This window comes from Dipteris shenzhenensis, chromosome 20 (assembly GCF_047967505.1).
Source record: "Dipteris shenzhenensis isolate YYH24624 ecotype China chromosome 20, Dip_SZ_1.0, whole genome shotgun sequence".
In the NCBI taxonomy this organism is placed as follows: Eukaryota; Viridiplantae; Streptophyta; class Polypodiopsida; order Gleicheniales; family Dipteridaceae; genus Dipteris; species Dipteris shenzhenensis.
Genome location: NC_141615.1, coordinates 16798978 through 16824505, shown reverse-complemented (window position 1 = coordinate 16824505; position 25528 = coordinate 16798978). Strand labels below are relative to the sequence as shown.

The window sequence follows — 25528 nt, the reverse complement described above, 5'->3', positions numbered from 1 at the left end:
ATATGTGTGGACCCTTTGACAAACTGTGTGTAAGCTTGCTTTTCTTTGCAGTTATATGCTGATTCAGAATTGATGCAAAAAAGAAGATTAACAATTCCCATTTAATGTCTTCCATTGAGCATGCACTCGCATGTGCACACACAGACCACTTGCTCCCCCTATGTGCTGCTGCTAGCCTAGCTTACTCTTTTGTACAAATCATCAAAAAATGATATTTTCCATCAGCCAGTAAACAGTTTGAGATGGATATCACAATAATGCCTCATTGAGAAAAAACACAGTACAGATGGTTGGTATTCTCCCATAAATGAATAAATGAATGAATACAATTTATCAGAAAGGAAAGGAATAACTTGCCCAAGCTTCTTTTGGTGAAATTGACAGTGCTGAGGAATCAAGAGAGCAATTTGCATAGAAACGAGTTGCTCATTTCTACTCATTACTACCACATTCAGAGGATGTACATTTTATCCTCGCTCATGGTGCTACATCAAAATAAATGGAATCTTGGCCCAAATTTTCAAGCAGGCATTCGTATCAACTTGCCAGAGGAACTGCACAAAAAAATTACAACCGACAGCGCTCCCTCTCAACAATTTTGGACAGCCCATTGCCGTACAACTGCAAATACAATGTACACAACAGCCGGAGATGTGCCATTTGGCACATTTTGCCGGATTACCTATCAATGTAAGGAGCCTGACCAACAAAAACTCGGTGCAAAAGCTGCACCAAAATGAGTGGAGACTCAACTACATACTGAGCAGTGACTCCATTGCCAAGTCAGAAACCAGAGGATTGAATGAGAGCTTAGCCGGAAATAGATTTTGCCCAGGTCTCACACATTATGCGCTCCCTTCATTGGATTGAAGCTTACTGCAGCTGTTTCCAAAATCCTTTGGCTTGAATGAAGAGGGACCATCATAACTGAAAACATCAGAAATGTTCATTAATAACAAAGAGGTTCTAGCTCATCCTTCAGGGCTTTAAACCCTTCCCTCCATTCTAAGCCTCCCCATTCACTACTGAAGAGCCGATGCAATGCCCAAAGCTCATTTGGAGTTGCCCTCTTAAACAATCCTCTCAAATCACTGTAGAGTTTTCTATTTGTCGAAGGGATATCAATTGTTGATTGTTTTTCCCTTGAATTACATTCCTTCAACTCCTCTGACCTGCTTAATCCTAGAGGCGTCCTATCTAGACAGGCATCTTCAACACAAGCTTCAAAGTTAGAAGCCTCACATGATTCCATGAAGTTGCCATTCCTTCCTGTGCTATCTGCTCCATTCACAAGTGAAACCTGTGCCTGATGCTGATTCTCTAGTAATTCGATAGCACTCAACCTTCCTGCCCAATATTCAATACACTGGTGCCGCCAATCCAAAAGCTCCACAGCCTACATGTCAGGAAAATAGAAGTGCTGCTTAGCTGTTGAAGGGCTGTAACCAAATCATGGAAAATATTTATATACATATATACCTTTGTAAGACTAGAATATATCCAATCGTACAAATTTAGATTTTTTGTTGTTTAAAAAAAACTTACAACCCCTTGCCACCTCCCCACTGCTCTCTCTCTCTCTCTCTCTCTCTCTCTCTCTCTCTCTCTCTATATATATATATATATATACACACATACATATATATATATATATAGGTCCCAAGCAAACTCGAATACAATCGTGTCATCTCTCTCTCTCTCTCTCACAACATGGATATGCATCTTCAAATTTGCCTACACGCACAAGAAGATTGAAGATCTGAGAGAGGACACTCAGATGTACAGCCCAATAGATCTCATTAATAGATATGGAAATCCTTACTCCTTCATAAGACTACAATATATCCAATCTTACAAATTAAACAATTCAAAGACCAAAAAAAAAAGGGAGTTTGAAAGTGACATTACAAAAATATTAGTAAATAAGAAAAGTAAAAATTTAAAAAAAAATAACTTAGCCAGCAAAGCTGCACTTATGTTCTCATCAGTACCCATCCCGAATCTCTGGGGTAACCTAGTGCTTACTAAGCTTTGAAATCCCAACCAAACATCAAAAACCCATAGCAAAATGGAAGAAACAAAGCAGAAAATAAGAATAAGAAATGCGGGGAGAGAGAGAGAGAGAGAGAGAGAGTTAAATTAGGTTAAATTTCCACCCAACACAACCTAGAAGAGAGGGGGGGACGACGACGACGACAAATGCTAAGACAAGGGAACAAAGATGAACCAATGAACGTATAGGAAAACGAATGAAACACCAACGCAAACAAGGAAACAAATATTATCATTATCCGTACAAAAGCGAGCTCCAAAAGTGTACCAACACATGCTAAGACAAGGGAACAACGATGAACCAATGTACGTATAGGAAAATGAATGAAACACCAACACAAACACAAGGAAACAAATATTATCATTATCCTTACAAAAACGAGCTCCAAAAGTGTACTAACACCTGCAGCAAAGAGGTAAGACACATCATAAGCCTTGTATGCTGCACCCTCTCTAGAAGATCTCCTCCCCAACTGCCACATGCCTCCTGTCAGGCTTCAGTGGCTTGCTCTAGGATGAGCTCTTGAGGCTGCTCCCTCCTGCAAAATTGCACTCTCCTTCCTGCTAAAGGTATGCACCAAGGATTGCCGCAGATAAATGAGGTACTGTTTCCTGACTGAGCTGATTTGCGTCTCTCCAAGGGGACCCTTAATAGGAGCTTAAGTGCTCCCCCCAAAGAACCAACTGGACAGTCTGTAAAACTACACACTAGGGTCTGCCGACCCAGTCTGTAGATGGGCCGACCAGCAAACCAGGTTGGCTGACCTGCTGCTCCCTGTTTCTGGCCTATATAAGGACAAGAAGAAATTTACAATTGCTGCCCACATGGCAGCCTCTCTTAATTCCCCTAAATGTGCTGGTGGTGCAATCTATACCCAACATGCTGTACATGTCAAGCCCTGTTGCACTCCTCATTTGGGGGGCTAGCAGATGGGCATCAAACTTCCAACAAGCTGCAGCAGTTGGCATTACAGAAGCAACACACAACAAAACAGGTCCAAAACCTGCAAGGTTGATAATTTTGGTTAAAGAGTGTCGACATGTTTACTTTTTTGTTGGTGTTGACTCTTTGACTAATCACCAGGTGAATCCCAACCTTACCAACCAACCAGGTCGACCAATTATGTAAGGGACATCTACCTATCTTTCCATTTGATATAATACTCAGCAGTGGTCCCGCACGGACACATGGGTGGAATCAGGGAACCTAGGGTGATGATTGAATTCCAATACTTTTGTTGACACGTGATACACAATGTAACTCTGAAAGAACCAGAGAAATGTGTGCACCGGGCTCGAATAGGAGTCTCTTTGCTCACGTCTTCCTTCAAATGATCATGAGAGCATCATCGCTGGCTCTGATACCACATTAGAAATCAGGTTAATGCAAGCTCAACCAGCAGCAACATATAGAATCCATTAACTCATGTTGAAGGGAATAAGAAGAATTCTTCCAGAATTTAGCATTAATGCATGATTTTTACTGCCTCATGGATTACTTGAATTCTGTCCCCTGGGCATGTTGTTTTACTTCTGACAACTGACCCACTCATAGGGGCTCATTATTTGGATACATTAAGCGCAGCAAACTGCTAAGACAGTGGCAAAATTGGAATACTACACGCAAAGCACACTTACAGAACTGCATATGAAGAAAGGAGGGGGGGGGGGGAGGGGGGGAGATCAAGCTCATTTGAAATCAGTACAAGGTTTCTCCTACAATTCACATCTCTCCTGTATAGAATACAAAGTAGTAAAAGATGGACACTTGCTTTTATGATGTGTGGAGTTGTAAAACCAAACAACTCGATCCCCCGTATATCTTCAGGTGGCCGTAAAAAATGTAGCCGCATCTTCCCAAGGTCATGCCGCAAATGTATGGTCATGTTTACTCTTTCTTGCACCATTTGCCAACATCTATCAATGGAAGGATGTACGAACACCTCACTAGGATGGTTTTCCATCATTACCTGAAACACAAAATTTCCAGTTAGTAGCTAGCGTCATCACAAATCAGGCCAAGGTGTCAATGTCACTTGGCTTCAAAAATTGGAGATGTAAATGATAAATATTTCTCACAAATTAGCACATTTGAAAAGAGGATAACTCACCTTAAACAGAGGTTCAGAATTTTCAAAATCCAAAATTTCTGATATGTAGAAACAGGCCTGAAAAGGATCCAGAATGCTGGGAAACAAAACCCGGCTCCGGAAACCTGTAAAATGTCACAACATGATAAAAGCAGCCACCCAGTAACTCAGAGGGAGCAAACGTCTCAAATGAACCAACTTTTTTAGCTCCAATGATGGACAAGTACCCACAGAAAACGAAGAAAAAAACTTCCGAGTCAAAAGACTTCATTACCTGCAGGAAAGATGGCATGCTTGTTCGACCAGGACTTCCGCAAGACCAGTCTACCAGCATTCAAAAGATCAACTTTATAAACACGCTCCCCTTGTGAACCAAGCAAAGGATAGCCATGGAAATTATAATCAACATTCCCTGAGTGCACAGAAGTAAGGGTGTGTTCAGAGACATCAACCACCCTGCGGACTTCGTATCCCTTAGCTTCTTCCATAGAAGCGGTAAAATTTGCATGTGGGGCTGCCATCAACTGTTGAGAACTGCCTTTTCCTACTGCTAAAAAGCTACCTATCGGCTGAGAAAGTGATAAGCTACCTATCGGCTGAGAAATAGAGGGCTGAAGGCGCCTGTTGCATAACCAATCCATGCTTGTTCCCACATCTTCTCTTTTCTTTGCTCCATTGTCTGCAGGGCCAGTAAAGTAGTAGGGGGGGGGAGCCACTGCTGTCTCATTAGAGAAATGGTGCAAATTCACACCCTGCTCTGCACTCCAGCACATATTACCATCTTGCTTAAGAAGGGGAGCTACTAGAACTTCTTTTAAACTCGAGCCATTCTCCAACCTCTCAGAGTTTCCACTTCCATGTGTGAAGTTGGTTCCAAAAGAAGCACTAGGAAAAGCACGACCGGTAACATCATCTTCTTCATCACTGAGTACAATCACTTCCACATCCCTTTTGGCCCCTGCTGCTTGTCCATGGAAAGTAAGAGGTGGGAAAATCTGTTGGCCCACATATCGACTGTCCTCGGTCTTGAAATGGCCAGTTATGGAGGGCTTAGGAAGCTTTTCTCTTCTTAGTCTTGATTCACAGGCAGAGGTTTCTGCTTTATTGGTGACCTCGACATTTTGGCCACAATTTGGCAGCTCACTCTCCACATGCTGTTGGAACAAGGGAGAGTTAAAGGTTGGGTTAACGCTTTTCAGCTGCTTCCCTTCTACATTCCATGCAGATTCTAAAGGTAGCCTGCCTAAGACTGAGACTCGCACAGTGGACTCTGGTAAGACTGAGACTCTCATAGTAGACTGAGGCATAAAAATATGGTCATGAGAACGAGACTCACATGCTGCTCTTGAATTTTCAGCATCATTTTGACAAATACCTGTGGAAGTTTTCAACACATCATCAGACTGTTTGGAAGGTTCTCTTTCAGAGAAAGATGGAGACTGCAATTGTTCAATTTCCAACCATCTGTTCACGGCATCTGTCTGTCCTTCCAAAGCTTCCACAAGAGTGTCTAATTCAGATGATTCATAACGATACAAAGCAAATTTTTTTGTTTGTTCACATGCACAAAGTTGGCATACATGCTCCAAACATGAGTAACGCTCAGGAACACATTTGCAACCAACAGCAGAAAGATGGAGATCATAGCGGCATATTGAGCATTCCCTTTCGTGGATTGCATCAAAACTTCGGTCCATCTTTCTCACATGGATCATATTGTTAATGCTGGTGCGCCTAGTATGCTCCAATTCCACCCGTTTCTGGAGCAAAAACCAATTTTGTGAGATTTTCAAATGTTAAATTGATATGGAACTAGAGAACCCCCCACGTTCTGAGAGCAGAAATTGTGACCTTGTAAAAAGCTTAATGTTCTGTACCTTTAAAGCCTTTACGAGAACATCATCCTGACCAAATGACTCCTGCCATGCAGACACATTCAAATCTGCTGTTTCATATGCCTCTACTCCTGGAAAGCGATGCAGTAGTGTCTTCACAGCTTGCATTGCAGCTCCTATTAGCAGCTTATCATGAGACACGGAACTTCTACGTCTTTGTTCTCTATATAGCTCAACAGCATTCTGTCCATGAGGTAGCCAGTCAACTGGTGCCACATTCACAGCTTCCGCACAGTTGAACCCACAATTGAAACCTGCATGATAAGCTCTAGGAAAAGTAACGACAAACTCTCCTGGTTTCTGTACAGCTCTATATACAGGAACTCCTGCTGCCTTCAGAACATTAGGTGATAATTGGGTAACCTATTAAATCCACAATAGGCAGAAAAATCAGGTTTCGTCTTTGGTCTTAGAGGGAAACTGTAAACCTAGCCTTTAGAGCATGAACAAGACTGAGCCCAGTATACCAGGCAATTACTGACCAGCTTATGGAGAAGATCCGGCTGCTCCTCAAACAATTCTGGCAAGTGTTTCTTCATGGCATCCTCCAATTCGTGCGCAGCACTGCCTGGCACACCATACCATACCTTTGGAGAACCGAAGTGCATATAATTTAAAGAATAAAAATGGTGATCCTCCACATGCTGGATATCATTACCACAAGAGAGAGTCAATAATGCCACCCATCGCTATCATGTGAAATATTTACAAGATTATAAGACCTAATTAGACTAAGCTACCCTGAATTGAAAAATGTAATGCCTCTAGTATCATTTCAAACCTAAGGCTACATTAATGGCAACATTCACCGACTCAAATGGCTCGTCCAGCTTTAAAAATCATAACTCATTGTGTAGCGGTATAGCACATGGGCTTCAAAAAATTTGGGGAAAAATCAAGTGCTTTGATCTAATCACGTACACCTCAAAAAGTACATTATGCTTGAAGAATCTAAGAGAGGGAGAGGGAGAAAGAAAGAGAGATATAATAGTGTCTTCAAGAGTGGATGCATGAGACAAAGTACACCCAAAATAGTTCCTCATACAAGCCACCACGGGCTGGTGCAAGGGCTTGCTAAGGACCTTGCTGAGTGCTATACTTAAACCAAAATCCCAAACCCAAAATCCAGGAAAATCAAAAATCTAGAGTCTAAAAGTGTGAACTAAGATCCGGAGCCTGTGCCTTTACATCCATATCATGGAGAGGTCCTCCGGTGGGATATGAGGATATCTCGTATCTGCCTCTATCAAGCCTACCATCAAGCTCATGGTGAAGGGTAATCCTAATGCCCACACATTTGAGGGGCAATCCTAATGCTCTCACACTTTGATGAGCCAGTTTCTGTGCTCTTGCAGGCAGAGCATTCAAGGCAGAACATGTCAGTGTCCCCTGTTGGGGATCAAGCTTTTGCTGCCAATCAAAGAGGCAAGGGAAAAGCCTTGTCACGTGGGGACAGCAAGCTCAAGTGTGCTCCAACCCATTCTTTCGGCAAGGATGGCATATTCCATTATTGTTGTAAGCCTGGTCATTACATCAATGAGTGTAGAAAGCTGAGAAGGAGAAGAAGAGGGATGCTGCTATGGCGGTGACCAATGCATCTAGTGGAGTAAAGGAGGAGTCAGCTACTTATTCTTTTGGCAAGGATGGCACATTCCATTATTGTTGTAAGCCTGGTCGTTACATTAATGAGTGTAGAAAGCTGAGAAGGAGAAGAAGAGGGATTCAGCTACTTATTCTTTCGGCAAGGATGGCATATTCCATTATTGTTGTAAGCATGGTTGTTACATTAATGAGTGTAGAAAGCTGAGAAGGAGAGGAAGAGGGATGCTGCTATGGCGGTGACCAATGTGTCTAGTGGAGTAAAGGAGTCGTCAGCTACTTATGCACAACCTTCATTGTGCAATGCAATTAAAACCCTTCTATTCATGATGTACGTGTCTTAGTTTCAGATACACATGTTTTTTTTAAAGTGGACTCAGCTGTGACAAAGGCTAGCACTAAAGGAGAAGACTAATCAAAAAGTAGTCCATATTCTCTTCATTCAAGCTACAACTGCTTGTGAAGACTGTACAATTTCATTTTAGTCTCCCAAATGGAGATTTCTGCGTATATGTATATGTATATGTACATGTATATGAATACAAACATGCTGACGTGGTGCACAAGTGTGTGCATGTGTATGTTTAAGTATTTGAAAATATAATATATATCTAGATGAATCCAGAACATGCCCAAACAACTCCTCTGAAAACAGCCGTTTCAATCTCATGACCGTCAATCACAATAAGGTTGAAAGCCATATACTCTATCACACATAGTAGCGACTAGCTATATGTCACCACAATGTAAATATCCTAAGTCAAAGTACAGTTGACCATTTATTTGATCTTAATTAAAGAATGTTATATGTGTTAATTACGGTCAAAGAGTCATTTTAATGGTCAAAGGATTGACTACGGTCAAAGATACTTGACTCCGGTCAAGTAAACCTGACTACGGTCAGAGAATGTTGACTTCGGTCAACAAGACTTGGCATGCGCCAAGAGGGGTTAACCTCGGTTAACCAAGATGTGCCAACCTCGGTTGGAGAGACTTGGCTATAATTAAGGCGCCTTGACTCTTGGTCAAAGCTCTTTAATTATAATCAAGAGTGTTGACCTCGGTCAACCAGAGAAAATATATATATATATATTTATTTATATATATATTTGTTTAGATGTGCACATGTGTTCAGTGGGGACGCCCACCGTGACTAGGATTAGTCCACAGTGTGTTATTTTGCATGCAAAGCGCTAACAATTAATGGGTACCATGGTGGTGCGCTTTAATTAATTGTTGCAGGTACTAGGAAGGATTATTTTCCTAAGCGAGATGGGAGCCTGACAAGCACCTAGGAAGCGGTTCGTGTGACCGAGAGCCTGGAAGACTCCAGAATGGCCCTAAGTGGCTTGTAATAAGAGTTAGTCTAGATTGTAGACAAGTGGCATGTTGCCAATTTGAATGGGGTTTTGAAGCCCTTGTAAAGAAGGATTTCTTTTCACGTATGAGAGAGAGACTTACGAGACAGCTTCCTGCTGAACTTTTGTAACAGTTTTTCTGAAAGTAATAAAGACCTTCGGGGGGGTCCAGCCCGACAATTTGTCCTGGGCCCTAGTGTTTGTCCAGAGAGAGAGAGAGCTTTGGAGAAGGGAGAGCTGTGGACAGTTTTTAATTCAGTATCGGTTGTATTGGTATCAGAGCTTGGCTTCACAGTTTCTTTAAACTGTGACGATCCAAGAGACAAGGACAGAAAGAAAGCATGGACCCACCGTGACCTTGTATTGGTACGGGGTAAGTGTGACTTGCAGGCGCAAGTATATCTGGGCAAAGGAGGTAGTCGCCAAAATTGACGAAAATTAGAAAGCCTGAGCAAATCTGGTTTTAGTAGTACAAGCAATCGACGCAAGCATTAGTTACGGGATTTTATACGGAGAACTCGTCGTGAGCAGAAGATTTTGTCCATCGCCTGGAGCTTCCGATGCTATGCGTCAAGTTGCAAGTATAAACTATCAGGAGATGTAGTTTCGCCACATATGGTCTGGCCGTGGAGATCTTCGCAGGTGACAGAGGCGCAGTAGCGTGGGTTGCGAAAAGAGGCGTGGAGGTAGTTGTGAAATACCGCTCCTGTGCGAACTTACGACTGATGGTCACCAAGGCGCGACGCGCGACGATGAACAGACCATGACCAAAGTTTGGGCAGGTTTGCAGGCGCTGACGTGGCGCTGACGTGGCGCGGGACACGTGGCGCAGCACACGTGGCATACACAGAGCTGACGTGGCAGGCACGCGTGGGTGCTGACGTGGCAGCATGTGCAGGCTGATGACGTGGCAGTACACGTGGCATCCAGCTCAGAGCTGACGTGGCGCGGGACACGTGGTGCAGGACACGTGGCAGAGGTCTTGCAAGATGCTGACGTGGCAGCCAGCCTGGCAGACCAGTGGTTAAGTTAACCCTGGTACAGTTAAACCCTGGTTGGTTGACCTGTGGTTAGTGAAACCCTGGTTAAGTCAACTGCAGTCAGTTAACTCTGGTTAGTTGAACCAGTGTCCAGTCAGTTCAACTTTGGTCCAGTTAATCTGGCCTAACCAGATCAGTTTGGTTGGTGTAACCAGAACCAGTTAGTCTGGTTAGACTAACTAGCAGTCACTCCATCTGGTTACTGTTTTCACACACAAAAAAAAAAAAAAAAAAAAAAAAAGAGACAGTTGCAGAGACAGTTTTGGCTATCAATTTTCTCCTGCCTGTCAGGCTTTTACTGTCAGAAAAGTAGCAGAAAACCAGAGAAAAGCAGAGAAAACAGAGATTTGCAGAAAAAGGAGAATGCATGCCTTTGAGCAGTAAAAAGAGGGAAAAACAGATGCCTTTTGAAGCCATCTGCAGCAGCCAGAAAAGGGCAACATACTTGATGATGCTTTGGCAACTGTGTGGGTACATGCCTTGAACTGACAGTCAGTACCGGCATAGATTGTGAATGCAAAACACCTCTTGTTGAGGTACCTTTTCTGTTGGAAAAACAAAGGTAGTGTGCATCAGTTACCCGCACTGTGTGAGAAATCTGCAGATCTCAGAATATGGATCAATCACCTATCCAGTGGGATTCTCAAGATAGGGATGAGCATCCAAGACAGAGGAATGTGCCACAAACTCAACAAGAATTTGAACAAATGGTACGCACTCGTATACAAGAGCTGGAAAATCTTAAAAGGGATCCCAGGGCTCAGCATTTGTTTCCAGCAGAGGCTATGCCTGATCCAGTATATGACGTGCCAATGCCAGAGGCACACTCCCGTGTACAGTCTGAGAGAGAGAGATCTCGTAGATCTCATAGGAGACGGTCCCATAGTAAAAAGAGATCGAGGCATCGTCACCGATCTCCTAGTCCATCACCGTCTACCTCGAGTTCGACTTCTGTGTCTTCTTCTTCCTTATCAGATAAACCATCCAGGAAAAGAAGGAAACACGAGAAGTCTGGGAAGAGAAAGTCTTCCAAAGCGACCAGGGAATTTAAAGAGGGAGGAAAATCTGTCAAGTTTATGACCTACAATGGACAGTATGGTCATACAGACAAAGCATTGCAGTTTATCAGACAGTTTGATGCTGCATTTGGTACAGAGAAATTTTCAGAATCCTCCAAATTAAGAATGGTCAGCTTACACTTAACAGCAACGGCTAGTGCATGGTGGAGTGCACTGACTACAGATGGGTCAGCCCCAAGAAAGTGGAAGGGCTTCAAGAAAGCCTTCTACCAGCAGTTCATGCCTAAACAGTTCAGAGACCATGTTCTTCAAGACTGGGACAGCTTGCACATGGATGCAGGAGATACAGTGGATGGGTACAACCAAAAGTTCTGGGATGCTTATTTGCAGGTTGCACCGTTCAAAAAGATCTCCAAAGGTACCCAGATGAGAAAGTACAGAGCAGGTCTCACTCCAAGAATTCAGGCAGTAGTGAATGCTTTGGGGGCAAAGAATATTCAAGATCTTATGCATTCAGCCTCAGTAGCGAGTCTTGTACCGCTACAAGATCCATCTACAGTGCCATCCTTGCATGCAGGACGTGCTGATAAAAAGAAATCTGATTTTCAAAAATCAGAAAAGAAAGAGTCCCCTAAGGCTGAAAAGAAAGGGTTTCAGTCTCAGAAGCCGAGGGGTACTCAGTTCTCAAAGACCTATAAAGGCAAATCTAATTTTACCCCTGAACAGATAGCGGAATTCCGTAGAGATGGGAAATGCTTTAGGTGCGGTAAAGAGGGGCATGTGGCTGCCCAGTGCCCAGAAAAGCCTTCATCATCGAAGGGAAAAGAGGCAGAGAAGCCACGAGGACCGCAAAAGCCAATGGCGGGGGGTATTCCTGATATACTGGGTCATGCTTTGAACCCAGAAGAACGAGAATTGCTGCTATCATGGGGCAAAGTTAGAGACCAGCAAGCGCTGATTTTATTTGATCCAGGGGCTACTGATAATTTCATATCAGAGGATCTAGCCCTGAGGCTGGGAATAAAGACGGAAGAGCTAGGCAGGGCTTTGGATGCCGATCAAATGTTTTGTGGGAATCCTGTGCCAGTTACTCCCTTGATAGGGAAGCTCCGTCTTCATATTCAGAGTTATGTGGATCAGGAAGACTTCTTCATTTCTCCACTGAAACATTATGATGTAGTTTTGGGGATGCCTTGGTTTCACCGCAAGGCAGTGAAGTTGACTCTTCCTGAAAGAGTGCTGGAATTTGTACATAGGGGGAAAAATCAGCGTGTAATTGCCAGGAATAAAGGGGACACTATCCCCATTGTATCTGATGTTTCATGCAGTAAAGCAATAAAGTCTGCAATTTCTGCGTACATGGTTTTTGTAAAAGAAAAAGAGACTGATATGCATGCTGAAATGAATGATGCAGACAAAGATAAGTTTCAGTTTTTGGTAAACTTTAAAGATTGCTTTTCTGATGTTTTGCCAGGGGAGTTACCCCCAGAGAGACCAGAAGATCATCAGATAGAGTTAATGCCTGGTAGTGAGCCACCAAACAGACCCCCTTATAGAGTCAGTGCGACTCAGAGAGAGGAGATTATGGCTCAAGTACAGGACTTGCTGTCCAAAGGCTTGATTCAGCCCAGCTCGTCTCCTTTTTGTTCCCCTGTACTGTTAGTACAGAAGAAAGATGGTTCATTCCGTATGTGCGTTGATTATTGCGCACTGAACAAAATGACCATCAAGAATAGATTCCCTATTCCGCGTATTGATGATGTCTTGGATCAGTTAAATGGAGCTTCAGTTTTCAGCAGGATAGACTTAAAGAGTGGCTACCACCAAGTGAGGATACAGCCTCAGGATGTGCATAAGACAGCATTCCGCACAACATTCGGGTTGTATGAATACTTAGTGATGCCTTTTGGATTGACAAATGCTCCAGCCACATTTAACAGAATGATGGATCGCATCTTCCGGAAGTACAGGCATTTTACCGGTACCTTCTTTGATGATATCTTAGTTTTTTCTAAGACAGATGAAGACCACAGAGAGCATCTTGCTATAGTGTTTCAAGAGCTGAGAAATCATCAGCTCTATGCAAACAGCAAGAAAAGTGAGTTCTTCTTGGAAGAAATCCATTATCTGGGGCATATAATATCCAAGAATGGGATACAAATGGATCCAGCGAAGATCCGTGCCATTCAAGAATGGCCAGAGCTGAAAACTGTGCATGAAGTTCGAAGCTTTTTAGGCTTGTGTTCTTACTACAGAAGATTTATCAGACATTTTGCTGATATCGCAGCTCCATTACATGACCTCACTAAGAAAAATGCAGCTTTCACATGGGGATTATCACAGAAGAAAGCATTCAATACACTCAAGGAAAAGTTGACTACAGAGCCTATTCTGGTAGTTCCGGATCTGTATCAGTCTTTTGATGTGGATTGTGATGCTTGTGGAGAATGTGTTGGGGCTGCATTGCATCAGAATGGTCATGTAGTAGCCTATGAAAGCAGACGACTTCGGGATGCGGAAAGATATTTAGGAATCTATGAGAAAGAGTTATTGGCTGTAATTCATGCTATCCATACATGGAAACACTATCTTTTGGGTGCAGATTTTACTGTCAAAACAGATCACCAAAGTCTGAAATACTTTTTGACTCAGACCAAGCTTTCAGAGAAGCATATGAAATGGGCAAACATGCTGTCAATGTATCATTTTCAGATTGTCCATACTCCAGGAATTCGGAACAGAGTGGCAGATGCCTTGTCCCGAAGACCCCAGGTCAATAATATAACTATTGCTTATCATCAGGACCTGGAAGGCATGAGAGAACAATATGCTCATGATTCTGATTTTGGTGAAATTTTACAGCAGATGCAAGAAGGGCAATCCACCAGTCACTATTCCCTGAAAGATGGGTATTTAATGAAAGATGATTGCCTATGCATCACCCAGGAGATGAGGAAAAAGATTTTGGGGGAATGCCATGCACCTCCCTATGCTGGACATAGAGGAATTACAGCAACAACTCTAGCACTAGAGAGGTATTTCTTTTGGCCAGGAATGCGGAAAGATATACATCAGTTTGTTACTGAATGCCTTACGTGTCAGAAAATGAAGTATGATAGACAGAAGGCACCTGGCCTACTTATGCCTCTTCCCGTGCCTCAGGCACCATGGGAAAATATTACAATGGACTTTATTTTTGATTTGCCGAGATCAAAGTCAGGGAATGATGGGATTTGGACTATCATTGATAGATTCAGCAAGCAAGCTCATTTCCTTCCGGTTCGCAAAACCATAAAGGCAGATCATATGGCTAAGTTGTTTATGGCACAGATCTTTAAACATCATGGTATGCCTAAGTCCATTGTTAGTGATCGAGATCCCAGAATGACCAGTCTATTCTGGAGAGCTTTATTTGATAACATGGGGACGAATCTGAATTTTTCTTCTTCTTTCCATCCCCAGACAGATGGTCAAAGTGAAGTAGCAAATTCTACCATTTTGGATATGCTGAAATGCTACGTGGGTGACCAGAGTTCAGACTGGGAAAAGTACCTACCGTTAGTAGAGTTTGCTTACAATAATACAGTACATAGCTCTACAGGGAAAGCCCCTTTTGAAGTCATATATGGGAAGGTGATTTTGCCACCTATATTGAGGACTAAAGATGAAATATTTGCCGCTGATCAGTTTGTAAGAGACCTCCAGACAGCTTACAGCCAAGTCCGGACAGCAATTGAAAGGTCTCAAGAGAAACATAAAAGGGCTGCAGATAAACATAGGAGACAGTTGGATCTCAAGGAAGGGGACTGGGTACTTTTAAAGTTTGAAAAAGCTAGGCTCCGCAAGTTTAAAGGCAAACAGAAAGTGTATGCAAAGTTATCTCCCAGATACTATGGCCCTTTCAGGGTTACAGAAAGAATAAATGAGGTTGCATACAGATTAGCATTGCCAGAGCATTGGAGGATTCACAATGCATTTCATGTGAGTCTTCTCAAGAAATTTCAAGGACCAGAGCCTACAGAACCAATATCAGAGGATCCACCAGAAGTGGATGAGCTGGAGGAAGTCCTTCAGCCAGAGCAAATTGTGTACCATACTGTACGTAAAGGCCCTCAGGGTAAGGAATTTTACAGGTATCTTGTAAAATTCAAGAATTATACGGCATTAGATGCCAAGTGGATGGACGAAGACATGTTATCCGATCATCCACAGCTTTTGGATGTTTACAAGGAAGCTTTTCAGTTGAGGTCAACTGAATAGAAGCCGAGGGGATGTCACCACAATGTAAATATCCTAAGTCAAAGTACAGTTGACCATTTATTTGATCTTAATTAAAGAATGTTATATGTGTTAATTACGGTCAAAGAGTCATTTTAATGGTCAAAGGATTGACTACGGTCAAAGATACTTGACTCCGGTCAAGTAAACCTGACTACGGTCAGAGAATGTTGACTTCGGTCAACAAGACTTGGCATGCGCCAAGAGGGGTTAACCTCGGTTAACCAAGATGTGCCAACCTCGGTTGGAGAGACTTGGCTATAATTAAGGCGCCTTGACTCTTGGTCAAAGCTCTTTAATTATAATCAAGAGTGTTGACCTCGGTCAACCAGAGAAAATATATATATATATATTTATTTATATATATATTTGTTTAGATGTGCACATGTGTTCAGTGGGGACGCCCACCGTGACTAGGATTAGTCCACAGTGTGTTATTTTGCATGCAAAGCGCTAACAATTAATGGGTACCATGGTGGTGCGCTTTAATTAATTGTTGCAGGTACTAGGAAGGATTATTTTCCTAAGCGAGATGGGAGCCTGACAAGCACCTAGGAAGCGGTTCGTGTGACCGAGAGCCTGGAAGACTCCAGAATGGCCCTAAGTGGCTTGTAATAAGAGTTAGTCTAGATTGTAGACAAGTGGCATGTTGCCAATTTGAATGGGGTTTTGAAGCCCTTGTAAAGAAGGATTTCTTTTCACGTATGAGAGAGAGACTTACGAGACAGCTTCCTGCTGAACTTTTGTAACAGTTTTTCTGAAAGTAATAAAGACCTTCGGGGGGGTCCAGCCCGACAATTTGTCCTGGGCCCTAGTGTTTGTCCAGAGAGAGAGAGAGCTTTGGAGAAGGGAGAGCTGTGGACAGTTTTTAATTCAGTATCGGTTGTACTATATGACATCCCCACTCATGTCATTAGCACCCTTTTAACCATGGTATAACCATATGCTCTCACTCATACATATCCACACAATTTTTTTTTGGGTGAAATCCATTGAAGATTATATTACAAGCATCAGTCCCTAAAACTGGGACATCTAGTTAACGTCAGAAGATTTCATTATCTGACAAGAAAGCAGGATAATCTAATCCCATGCATGTAGACAATTGCCATAAAGATGCCCAAAAGAGCTGATATTTAGCAAGAGTGGGATCACCAAAGACCCGATGGTTGCGCTCCTTCCAAAGGATAGAGGCCCACGTAATCTTCTAAAATTTCAGACATATCCACACACTCTTACACTTGAGCATCAATTTATACAAAGGTCTTGGTACTCAGCACTCTGGAAGTGGGGGAAAGATGATCTACACCCAAGGATGGGTATAGACCATAGTATAAACATTTGCTCTCACATAAATATCCATAGACACACAAAAATATAATAAAATTGAGCATCCATGTATACCAAGGTCTTCATACTGAGTTTATGGCAGCACTCCAAAGGTGAAGGGCAGACTAAGGAGTGACAAAGGCTAGCACTAAACTAGAAGCAAAAAGCATTCCACATGCTCTTCATTCAAGCTACAACTGCTTGTACTACAGTCTTCACTAAATAATCCTTTCTAAGCAAAAAATGTAATGCTCATCTTGTTTCATTCTAAGAAAAATGTCCAGTGTGACGAAAATCCGGAAGCCAACAGTACATAGCTATTCTAACCCCTCACCACCTCTGAGAAGTTAGACTTGATTCAAAGAACTCATTGATGGATGCATATGTTCAAGATGCACTCAAAACCCTCTGTATTTGAAAGCCAGTCAATGAGAATATAACTTGGAAGCATGCTTCATGTCCAGAAAAAGACATCAATCTCAACAACTCTCAGGTGCATGCATGTCCTGATCATATATCTTATAGCCTCTGATATGGAGTTTTGTTTGTAGCCTCAACTAGACAAAAGACTTGACTAGCTGAGACAAGAGATGCCTGAGGTCAAAATTCGGATGTACACCTTCAAGCTGACAATATCGCAGCTCAATAGAACTTAATAATGTCAAAGACAACACATGCTACCAACCTTCTTGCTTTTACTTCATTGAATGGAATCAAAATGTATCTGCAAAACATATGTGAAGCTACAGTGACAGTATTCATTTTAAATTAAAATTCTCTTACAGCACAAGTATACTTTGGAGCAACAGAAACCTCAATCATAGCGAGCTCTGAAAGAAAATTCATGTTTGGAGTGGTGACTCCTTGTACTCTTCTATGGGATGGACAAATGACCAAGAAAGACAAAAAGCCCAAGATACACTCGGCAAACAGAACTCCTTTCAACAAGCATTTGGTGAATCGCATGTGACAAATATTGACCGTAAGTGGACTCTCACCCAGCAGAAGGAAGAAAAGCACATTCCGACATACAACCATGGCACCAAAACTCCAGATATCTCAGCTTCCTCAAAAGACAAAACCGATCCTGGAATGCGCGCAATGTTGTTCAAATTCCAACCCGAACTCTCATAACAAGTGGGCTCTGTATCTGGTTTGGCCTTCGGAAAACCACTCCCAAACTCTCGTGTTTCAACATCTGCTCCATAAAGAACCTGTCAAAGAAAAAGCATAAGCACAATCAGGAGAGAGAGGGGGAGAGAGAGAGAGTTGGATCTGCAAACAATGGAGTTAATCAAAAACAAACTTCTATATGAAACAATTTTAAGGCCAGGTATCACCTCTATTTGTTCAGTTGCATGCTCCAATATCCGCCAGTATTCCCCTTCTATACTCTCAACTGAAGGTTCACACTTCACCCTGGATTCACTACAAACCTCAGGGTGCTCTCTGAGTCCGAAATACTCTTCCTTGAACTGATGTGCATACTTCTCAAAAGTCTCAAGGGTGAACTTTGGACCTGGTTCAAAACCAAACTTGCCCTGCTCATCAGACGAGTCTAGTGTCGTATCTGTACAGCTTTCCCCAAACAGTAAGGACCTTCTCCCCATGTATCCGTCCTTGCGAGGTCTACCCCGTCTCCTCTTCCTGGTCCGAGATAATTTTTTAGCTTGAACTTCTCTGACTTGCAGTTTGTCTAGTTGTTGCACTCGTGTTGGAAACTTTGCAGTCTGCCTCTTCTCACTTTCCTTCAATGGGCAAGGGGGGCGCCAGGAGTGTGGAGGGACAATACGGCAAATACCAAACTGCTCAGCTTCAGCACTTATACTAGCAATATACTTCATCGTATCCCTGAACTCCTGCCATAGCAGAACAACTACAACCTCAGATACCACCCACAAATGCACCAGACTGCATGAACACATACCAAATTGCGCAGACCTTTCAAAGTGTAAAAAAGGGATAGAGAAGCTCACTTCCTCCAATGGGAAAAATACAGGAGCTTCCTCGAGGCATGGCCTACATCCTGCCTCTGGCTTCCATCTGGCAATAACCTATTATGCAAGTTTAAACAGCCAAATAACAGAAACGTCAGTCCCAAAAACAAAATAAATCCCAGTGGCTATTTTCACATTTTCTAAACTCACCTTCTGGCAGCCTTCGCATTGTGTGCAGCCCCTGAGAACGCCAACAGGAAGAGATGAAGACCTAGCAGCATTGTTCACCTGCACAATCTCCAAGACCTCAGTAGCCTCAATCAAACATGAATCTTGGATAAGAAAACTTTCCAAAGACAACAGAGATCAGGTAGACAGCGTTGCTGATGCTTAATAACCATTCGCCTCAAAACACAATCAGGATGCTTGAACTACATAATACATTTCTACATTACCTGTTCAGAATCAGATTCATCTTCGGAACTTGTTTCCCATTCATGATAGCTCCTCCAAGGTCTGTGCCTCAAAGCTCTGAGAAGATTTTGCTCATCATCACTTGCACAATCAGCCTGCCCCATTTGAATCAATCTCTTGGAAGCTCCGTTGGGTGTAAGGACATGTTCACTTGAAACTGCAGGATCTGAATCTCCGTGCACACGTTTGAAGGTCAATATCATGCCACCAAGTGTATTTGAAGGATCTGACACACACAGAATCCCAGCATCATCGGTGCAGGTTTCATTTAGGTCAGGCCCCATCAAGTTGAAGACTGCATCCAGAAATCACTAGTCAGTACTATCTAATGCAAATTTTGAAGGAACATATTTTCCTGGATAAACATCATCTCAACCTAAACATACAATGCAGTTCCTACCTCATAGTGGTCACTCGAGGTTTAAAAAGCACACTTGCTTTCATCCTAAAAGGGACAAGCAATCATGGCACAACTTAAACAAAACGTTCTACATTTTGTCAGAATTCAAAAAGTGAAGGGCAGACTTAGTTATGATGAAGAATAACACTAAGAATTCCTTTCGTGCAAACTCTCATTCCCTTCACAAAGTCGATCACATTCCCTTCATGCAAATTTACATCCACTGGTAAAAGAACTTAGAAAGCATAGACAACCTGGACAAACTTTTCCCAATGCGGAATCTGCTGCATGCCAATACACACACGTGCACACACACAGACGCACCCTCTCACCACACAAGATTGAGAAACATACACTTCATCATGCATGGCAGGGACTATGACATCCCTGCCAACATCATTCGCAGCCCTTAACAGCCTTTGAGAGCATTGTAAAAACTTATACTCACACACGCACACATATTCACAAACCCACGAGCGTGATTATTCATATATACGAATGTTTGTTGTTCTGAGTTTCTCTCGGAACTCCCCAAGGTGGAAATCATATATGTAGATATCTACACATGCCACACATATTCACAAACCCACAAGCGTGATTATTCATATATACGAATGTTTGTTGTTCTGAGTTTCTGTCGGAACTTCCCAAAGTGGAAATCATATATCTAGATATCTACACATGCCACATATATTCACAAGTGAGCATTCTCCCAAGGAGAAAACCATGGTATCTAGATATAAATCCATGTAGATATAAATCCAGGAACATGCCCACACTCATCCATTACAGAAAGACAAAAGGCATATTTTAAAACCTCATGAAAGTTGCCCACAAGATAAAAACCATAACTCATTCCTGCTTAAAAAAGGCTGGCTACTATGGCATCACTACAACCTACCGTGGGTTACGAGCATAAGATTGTGTTTAGGGACGATATCCATCATATGCTACAGAATTCCTGAGTCCCAGATCGGACAGACATGAAATATCCAAGGCACTGAAACTAGATGCGATAATAAGGTGACTTTGACGGCAAAAATAAGCTTCTCAAATATACATGCGTGTCTGTATTCCCCTCAAATATAGGTCTATGTATGCAGACACATACCGTATACGTACATCCACAAAGACAGACAGAACCCCAACTGCCGAACATTTCAGACAAAAAGCTTTTGCAGTCTTTGCATGAGGCACAATTAGTTACTCCAACCAGTGTAAATTGCCACCCGACATCTGGAATAGTTGTCAAGCTCATCGGAGACGGACGGTACACCATGAAATCGCTTCAAGAGGAGTCAGATTTTGCAAAAGCTCGAAGACATTTCCCTCGGTGTGGTAGTCTTTCTTATGGATATACGAGGAAAGCTGCTGGGAAATACCTTGAAGGCCGGCCGATAGAGGGTACGCCTTACCAGTTCACGTTTCGTTGTGATCAGAGACGTCGTAACCGAGACATCCGTTTGTGAAAATTTTAAAAGGTCTACAGACGCGTCATATCCGACTGACCCACTCATCCCTGATGGCAGATATAACCCAACAAGGCAAATTATATGATCCAGAGCTAAAATTCAATACACTCTTGTTCAGCACAGACCCCTCCCTTTTTGGTTTTGGCCAACTCTGTCATGGATCTTCAACCCTAGGCAGCGGCATATTACAGAGACGGCAGGTTGGCAGCAAGCAACAGTAAAAGACAAAAATTAGACCAGTTTGGAGCAATCTGATTGAACAAAGTCACCATCTACACAACCTAGAGCCTGATTATTGCGCCTGGGCATCCCAACAACAAAAAGCCAAAAAGCCCATGTCAAATCTACACCACAAATGGTGGCATCAACCAAGTATGTCCAATTCAAGCCTAAGAAAAATCAAATCCAGAGTCCTACCCTGGCATGTAAATTTCCCTGATCAGCAACCATGGCAAGGAAGACGACCACCCATGAGAGAGAAAACCCATATTAATATATACTCTCCCAATCTAGCAAATTAGACCAAAGAAGGCATTCTGGCACCTGCCCAAAAGTCAAAATGTACACTATTCACGCGGATTCCTTAACCCACCTGCAACGAGCCTGCAATCTTGAGCAACCTGCCAGGATAAATTTGACAAGAAACCCTGCCAAAAGCGTCGAAAGGCATATATTGGTAAATTATAATATCTAGAAGGAGGAGGATTCATGTGCATTTGACTCTTCTTCTCAAAACCGCCTGCCTCTTCATTTCAAAACCGCCTCTTCATTTCAAAACCACCTTGTGTGGCTGCAAAACCACGGTCGTGACTCGTCACCGCCTTAGCTTGCTTGCTCACTACTTACTACTTTTTATTTTGTTATTATTAATAATACAACAACAAAGCCCTTTTTACTAACGGTAAGCAAGACTCGCTCCCAAGCAAGAGATAATGTCAATTTTTTAAACCATTTTTAAACCCCCTATGCCATGTCCCATCCACTTCCCAAAAGTGCTTTAGGGGAGACTTACACTTCACTTTAGCCTCCTAAAGGGTCTATGGAAAGCAATCTGGGCTGATGGTCCTTGCTTGGGTTGCTCAAGGTGACTTCACTTTGGCCTCCTAAAGGGTCTATGGAAAGCTAGGGATTTTTTGGCTAATCTTGGGCTGGCCTTTGCTTGGGCTGGTCAAGGTGACTTTGTTAAAGAGGTCATTAGTGTGTTAAATGGCTTTAAAATGTTAAGCTAGCTTAGTCTTCTTCCTATCCATCTACCCTTCCTTTCATTAAAAGCAGGTCCATATTGCTTTCGGCACCTTGTTTTGCTTTGTATTTGCTCATCGAGATTTTTTTGAAATTGAGGTTAGCATTAAGTATTTTGTTAGTTTGTTTACTTAACCCTATTAATAGTTGTTAAGGTTGCCTTTCTTTAGTACCACTCAACTACTCTTAAAGAAGGGTTTTGTTAATGGGCCTTAAAGGTTGCCTTTCTTTTTATACTATCTCAACTACTTTTCCTTACAATAAAGTAAGGCCATCGTGGTTTTAACATCTCAAGCTTTTTTTATGCTAAGCCCTCTCTCTCTCTCTCTCTCTCTCTCTCTCTCTCTCTCTCTCTCTCATACACAAAAAATTAAGATTTATCAAGAGTAGCTTCATGATATTATTTGTTAGCAAGATTTGGACATATGCTAATTTTCATAAATCCCTATATGCATTATGACCATCCTCTCAAGAACTACCAACTTACATTGTATCAAAAAGGAGATTCTACAAGACCCTCCGAAATGACATGTGTCTAAAGCTAAACCCAAGTTGCAAAAAATATTTCAACATGCAAAGGAGGTAGGAAGGCCTCTACAAACCAACACTAGAGCAAGAAGATGCAAGATGGAAAAGGGCTAAGGGGAGAAAGAACATTTTAAGATAAAGTAGGACAAACACTACCAATGGTTCAAGAGACATCCTAAGACATTTTCTAGGTGAGTCCTTAAGAAGGAAGAGAGATCCTAAAAGGGCCTAGAGTAGGACAACACAAGAAGGAAAAGAGCTAAATGGTAATCTTGGGGAGAAAGAATATCTTTAGGTAAAGCAGGATAAACATTACCTATAGCTCAAGAGAGATCCTATAAAAGTTTTTAGGTCAGTCCTTATGAATAAAATTCTAAAGGAAGAGTGATCCTAGAGCGCTTTTAGGTGAGTCCTAACACATAAAATTCTAAAGGAAGAGTGAACTAAGAAGATATCGTGGCATGGCATTTGTTATCCTATGGGAGATCTTAAGCAATGACAAGAGGAGGGAGTCAATCTCAATCTAATTCATGAATGAAGTTATCACAAGAGACAATGTTGATATACACTTAGCAAATGTTAAGGCACTTGACTTGCAAGGTCTTTGTCGAAAAATGTTGACATGAGTTGGGGAGCAAGGGTGGGTCACTGAATGTGTAGCAAACTAAGCCATAGACTAGTGATTCCCAATTAGATTGGATAGTACCCATCTTCAATAGTGTAGAAAAACAATTTTGAAAAGCAATATGATAGCCAAGCTTTATTGAAGGGAGGCACGACATTAAAGCTCTTGGACCCATAAATTTGCAGAGCTTATCAAAGCACCAACTGAACAATTGGGTTCCTATGTCAAGGAAGCTATGATTACCAAACCTTCTACACAAGGCTCACCCTCTTGAAACATATTTTTGTTTGAAAACAAAAATAGACACAAGGTGATTGCAAACTACTCATACCCTCTTAATGGGACTCATATAATTCCCCATTAGTTTGTTGATTTGTAGTTTCCATCTATTTATTCAAAAGGCTTTTAATCTCAACAAATTATTCTATACAAGGGTAAAACTCAATAAAAAGGCCTTTATTGAAACTCAACTAATTTCTTAGATGAAATGGTGGAGATGGCCCAATGATTTCATTAAGGGATTTGAACTCAAGGCATGTGCACCAACTCATAGGGTCTTTCCTATAGGCTCTGTAAGACTTTGTGAAAAAGTTATTGTAAAAGAGTTTTAAACTCTTACCCTCATAATTAAGAGAGGAAGGGGACCCTCCTTACAAATAGAGGAACATCCACTATCCTCTTAACCTCCCCCACCCCTCTTGCCTTTTCTAAGCACACAATATTTTGGTTTGTTATAGAGATTTTGTGTAGTCTATTCCATGCCCTTTCTCTTAGTTTTTGTTAGGAAGGTCTTTTTCTCCGCCGTTCACATTGTGGAGGGTGGAAGCACTAGGCCTTTTAAGTGGCTTAGTGTCATGTGTTTGTCTCATGTGCATTGTGAAGGCTTTCATGGTTTTCAATTGGGTTGTCTATTTGGCTAATATTTCTTTTGCATTGAGAGGCTAGCCCATATTTGATTAGCATTTCGTCTTGAATTTTTCATTGAGTATTATGATAGAATTGCCTATTGATTTGGTTGTGGGCTTATTTTAAGTTAGTTATGATCTTGGCTACTTAGATTTTTGTGTTGGAATTTGTGTGACACTAAACACCTATATTTCACTCTACATTGTAGTTTTGTAAGGCTATCTTGCTTACTTTTGTTTGCTTAGTTTTAGTCTTAACCTTCCATAGGTTGTCTTTCATTTGACTCTTTCTATCCTTGTTTTTCCTCCTTGTTCTAGCTGAATCTTTGTGCTTTGTGTGGTGGTTGTAATTTGGTTGCTTGAGGCAATTGTAGCAACCGCCTTGTTGTAGCTAGCTTAAGGTCTCGCAAGCCATTAAGTGTTGGGTTAATGTGTATATATCATGTGCTTCCCCTTGGTGTATCATGTGTTGGTTGAAGTTTTTGGTGGTTAGAAGCCTATTAAGCCTTCAAGCACCAGTCTTTGCTTAATAGTCTTAGATTTTGGGTATTTACTCCTTGTAGGTTCCTTGCACTACAAGCACATGCGCATACATGAACACACACATGAACATGCATATGCACACATGCACGTGTGTGCACACACACACACATGTGCATGGACACATCCATGTACACATGCACACACACACACACACACACACACACACACACACACATGTCATCTAAACCAATGTTGCACACACAAACATGGGGTAAGGTAATGTATTCTTTCCTCCTTTGTAAAGAATTATTCGCTAAAACACGTGCTCTTGATATATAAGTGTCAACATCCTAGAGGGCCGTGAATCCCAAATCATGCTCATTGCTTATCCCATTCCCTATGTCTTAATAATGGTTCTATTTCTACCTTAGTGTTTAATGGTAGCCTAAAATATATACACAACGTCTCCTATTCCCACACGAGAAATTAAATATCACACATTGGTTTGCCTATTGTATATCATGGATGGCTTTCACTCACAACGAGGTGCAGAGATGGATTCGATGGATTTGTATGGTAGGTACCATACGTAGGGAAATTGATTTGCAATTATGTTCCATTCTTGTCCTGGTGTGTAGTGGGGTGGTTGCATTAGAGAAGAAAATTATGTCCCATGCCGTTGTTTCAACCGACACCATAGCTTCATGCCGAACTTCTTTATGGCAAGATAGGTACAGATGACAATACCAACCTGTGCCTCGTCTTATTTCTTCCCCTCTACCCCTCCCTCAATGGGCATTGG

General features: G+C 42.0%; 1 protein-coding gene across 2 annotated transcripts; it reads right to left on the bottom strand.

Annotated features, from left to right (window-relative positions):
• Positions 1 to 249: 249 nt before the first annotated feature.
• Positions 250 to 21629, bottom strand: LOC147889352 (lysine-specific demethylase JMJ14-like). Of its 2 annotated transcripts, XM_087391735.1 has the most exons (14): positions 21536 to 21598; positions 21361 to 21378; positions 19053 to 19366; positions 18808 to 18885; positions 18637 to 18714; positions 18001 to 18519; positions 17659 to 17874; positions 6520 to 6681; positions 6020 to 6400; positions 4417 to 5902; positions 4164 to 4267; positions 3825 to 4022; positions 1243 to 1396; positions 250 to 927 (listed from the first exon to the last, which is right to left on the bottom strand). In XM_087391735.1, the coding sequence occupies exons 3-14, from the start codon at positions 19353 to 19355 to the stop codon at positions 839 to 841; spliced, it is 3768 nt and encodes a 1255-aa protein (XP_087247861.1). In that variant the 5' UTR covers positions 19356 to 19366; positions 21361 to 21378; positions 21536 to 21598; the 3' UTR covers positions 250 to 838. The 2 variants fall into 2 exon arrangements, with proteins under 2 accessions (XP_087247861.1, XP_087247860.1); XM_087391734.1 differs by lacking the exon at positions 21361 to 21378 and having other exon boundaries at positions 21536 to 21629.
• Positions 21630 to 25528: the final 3899 nt, after the last annotated feature.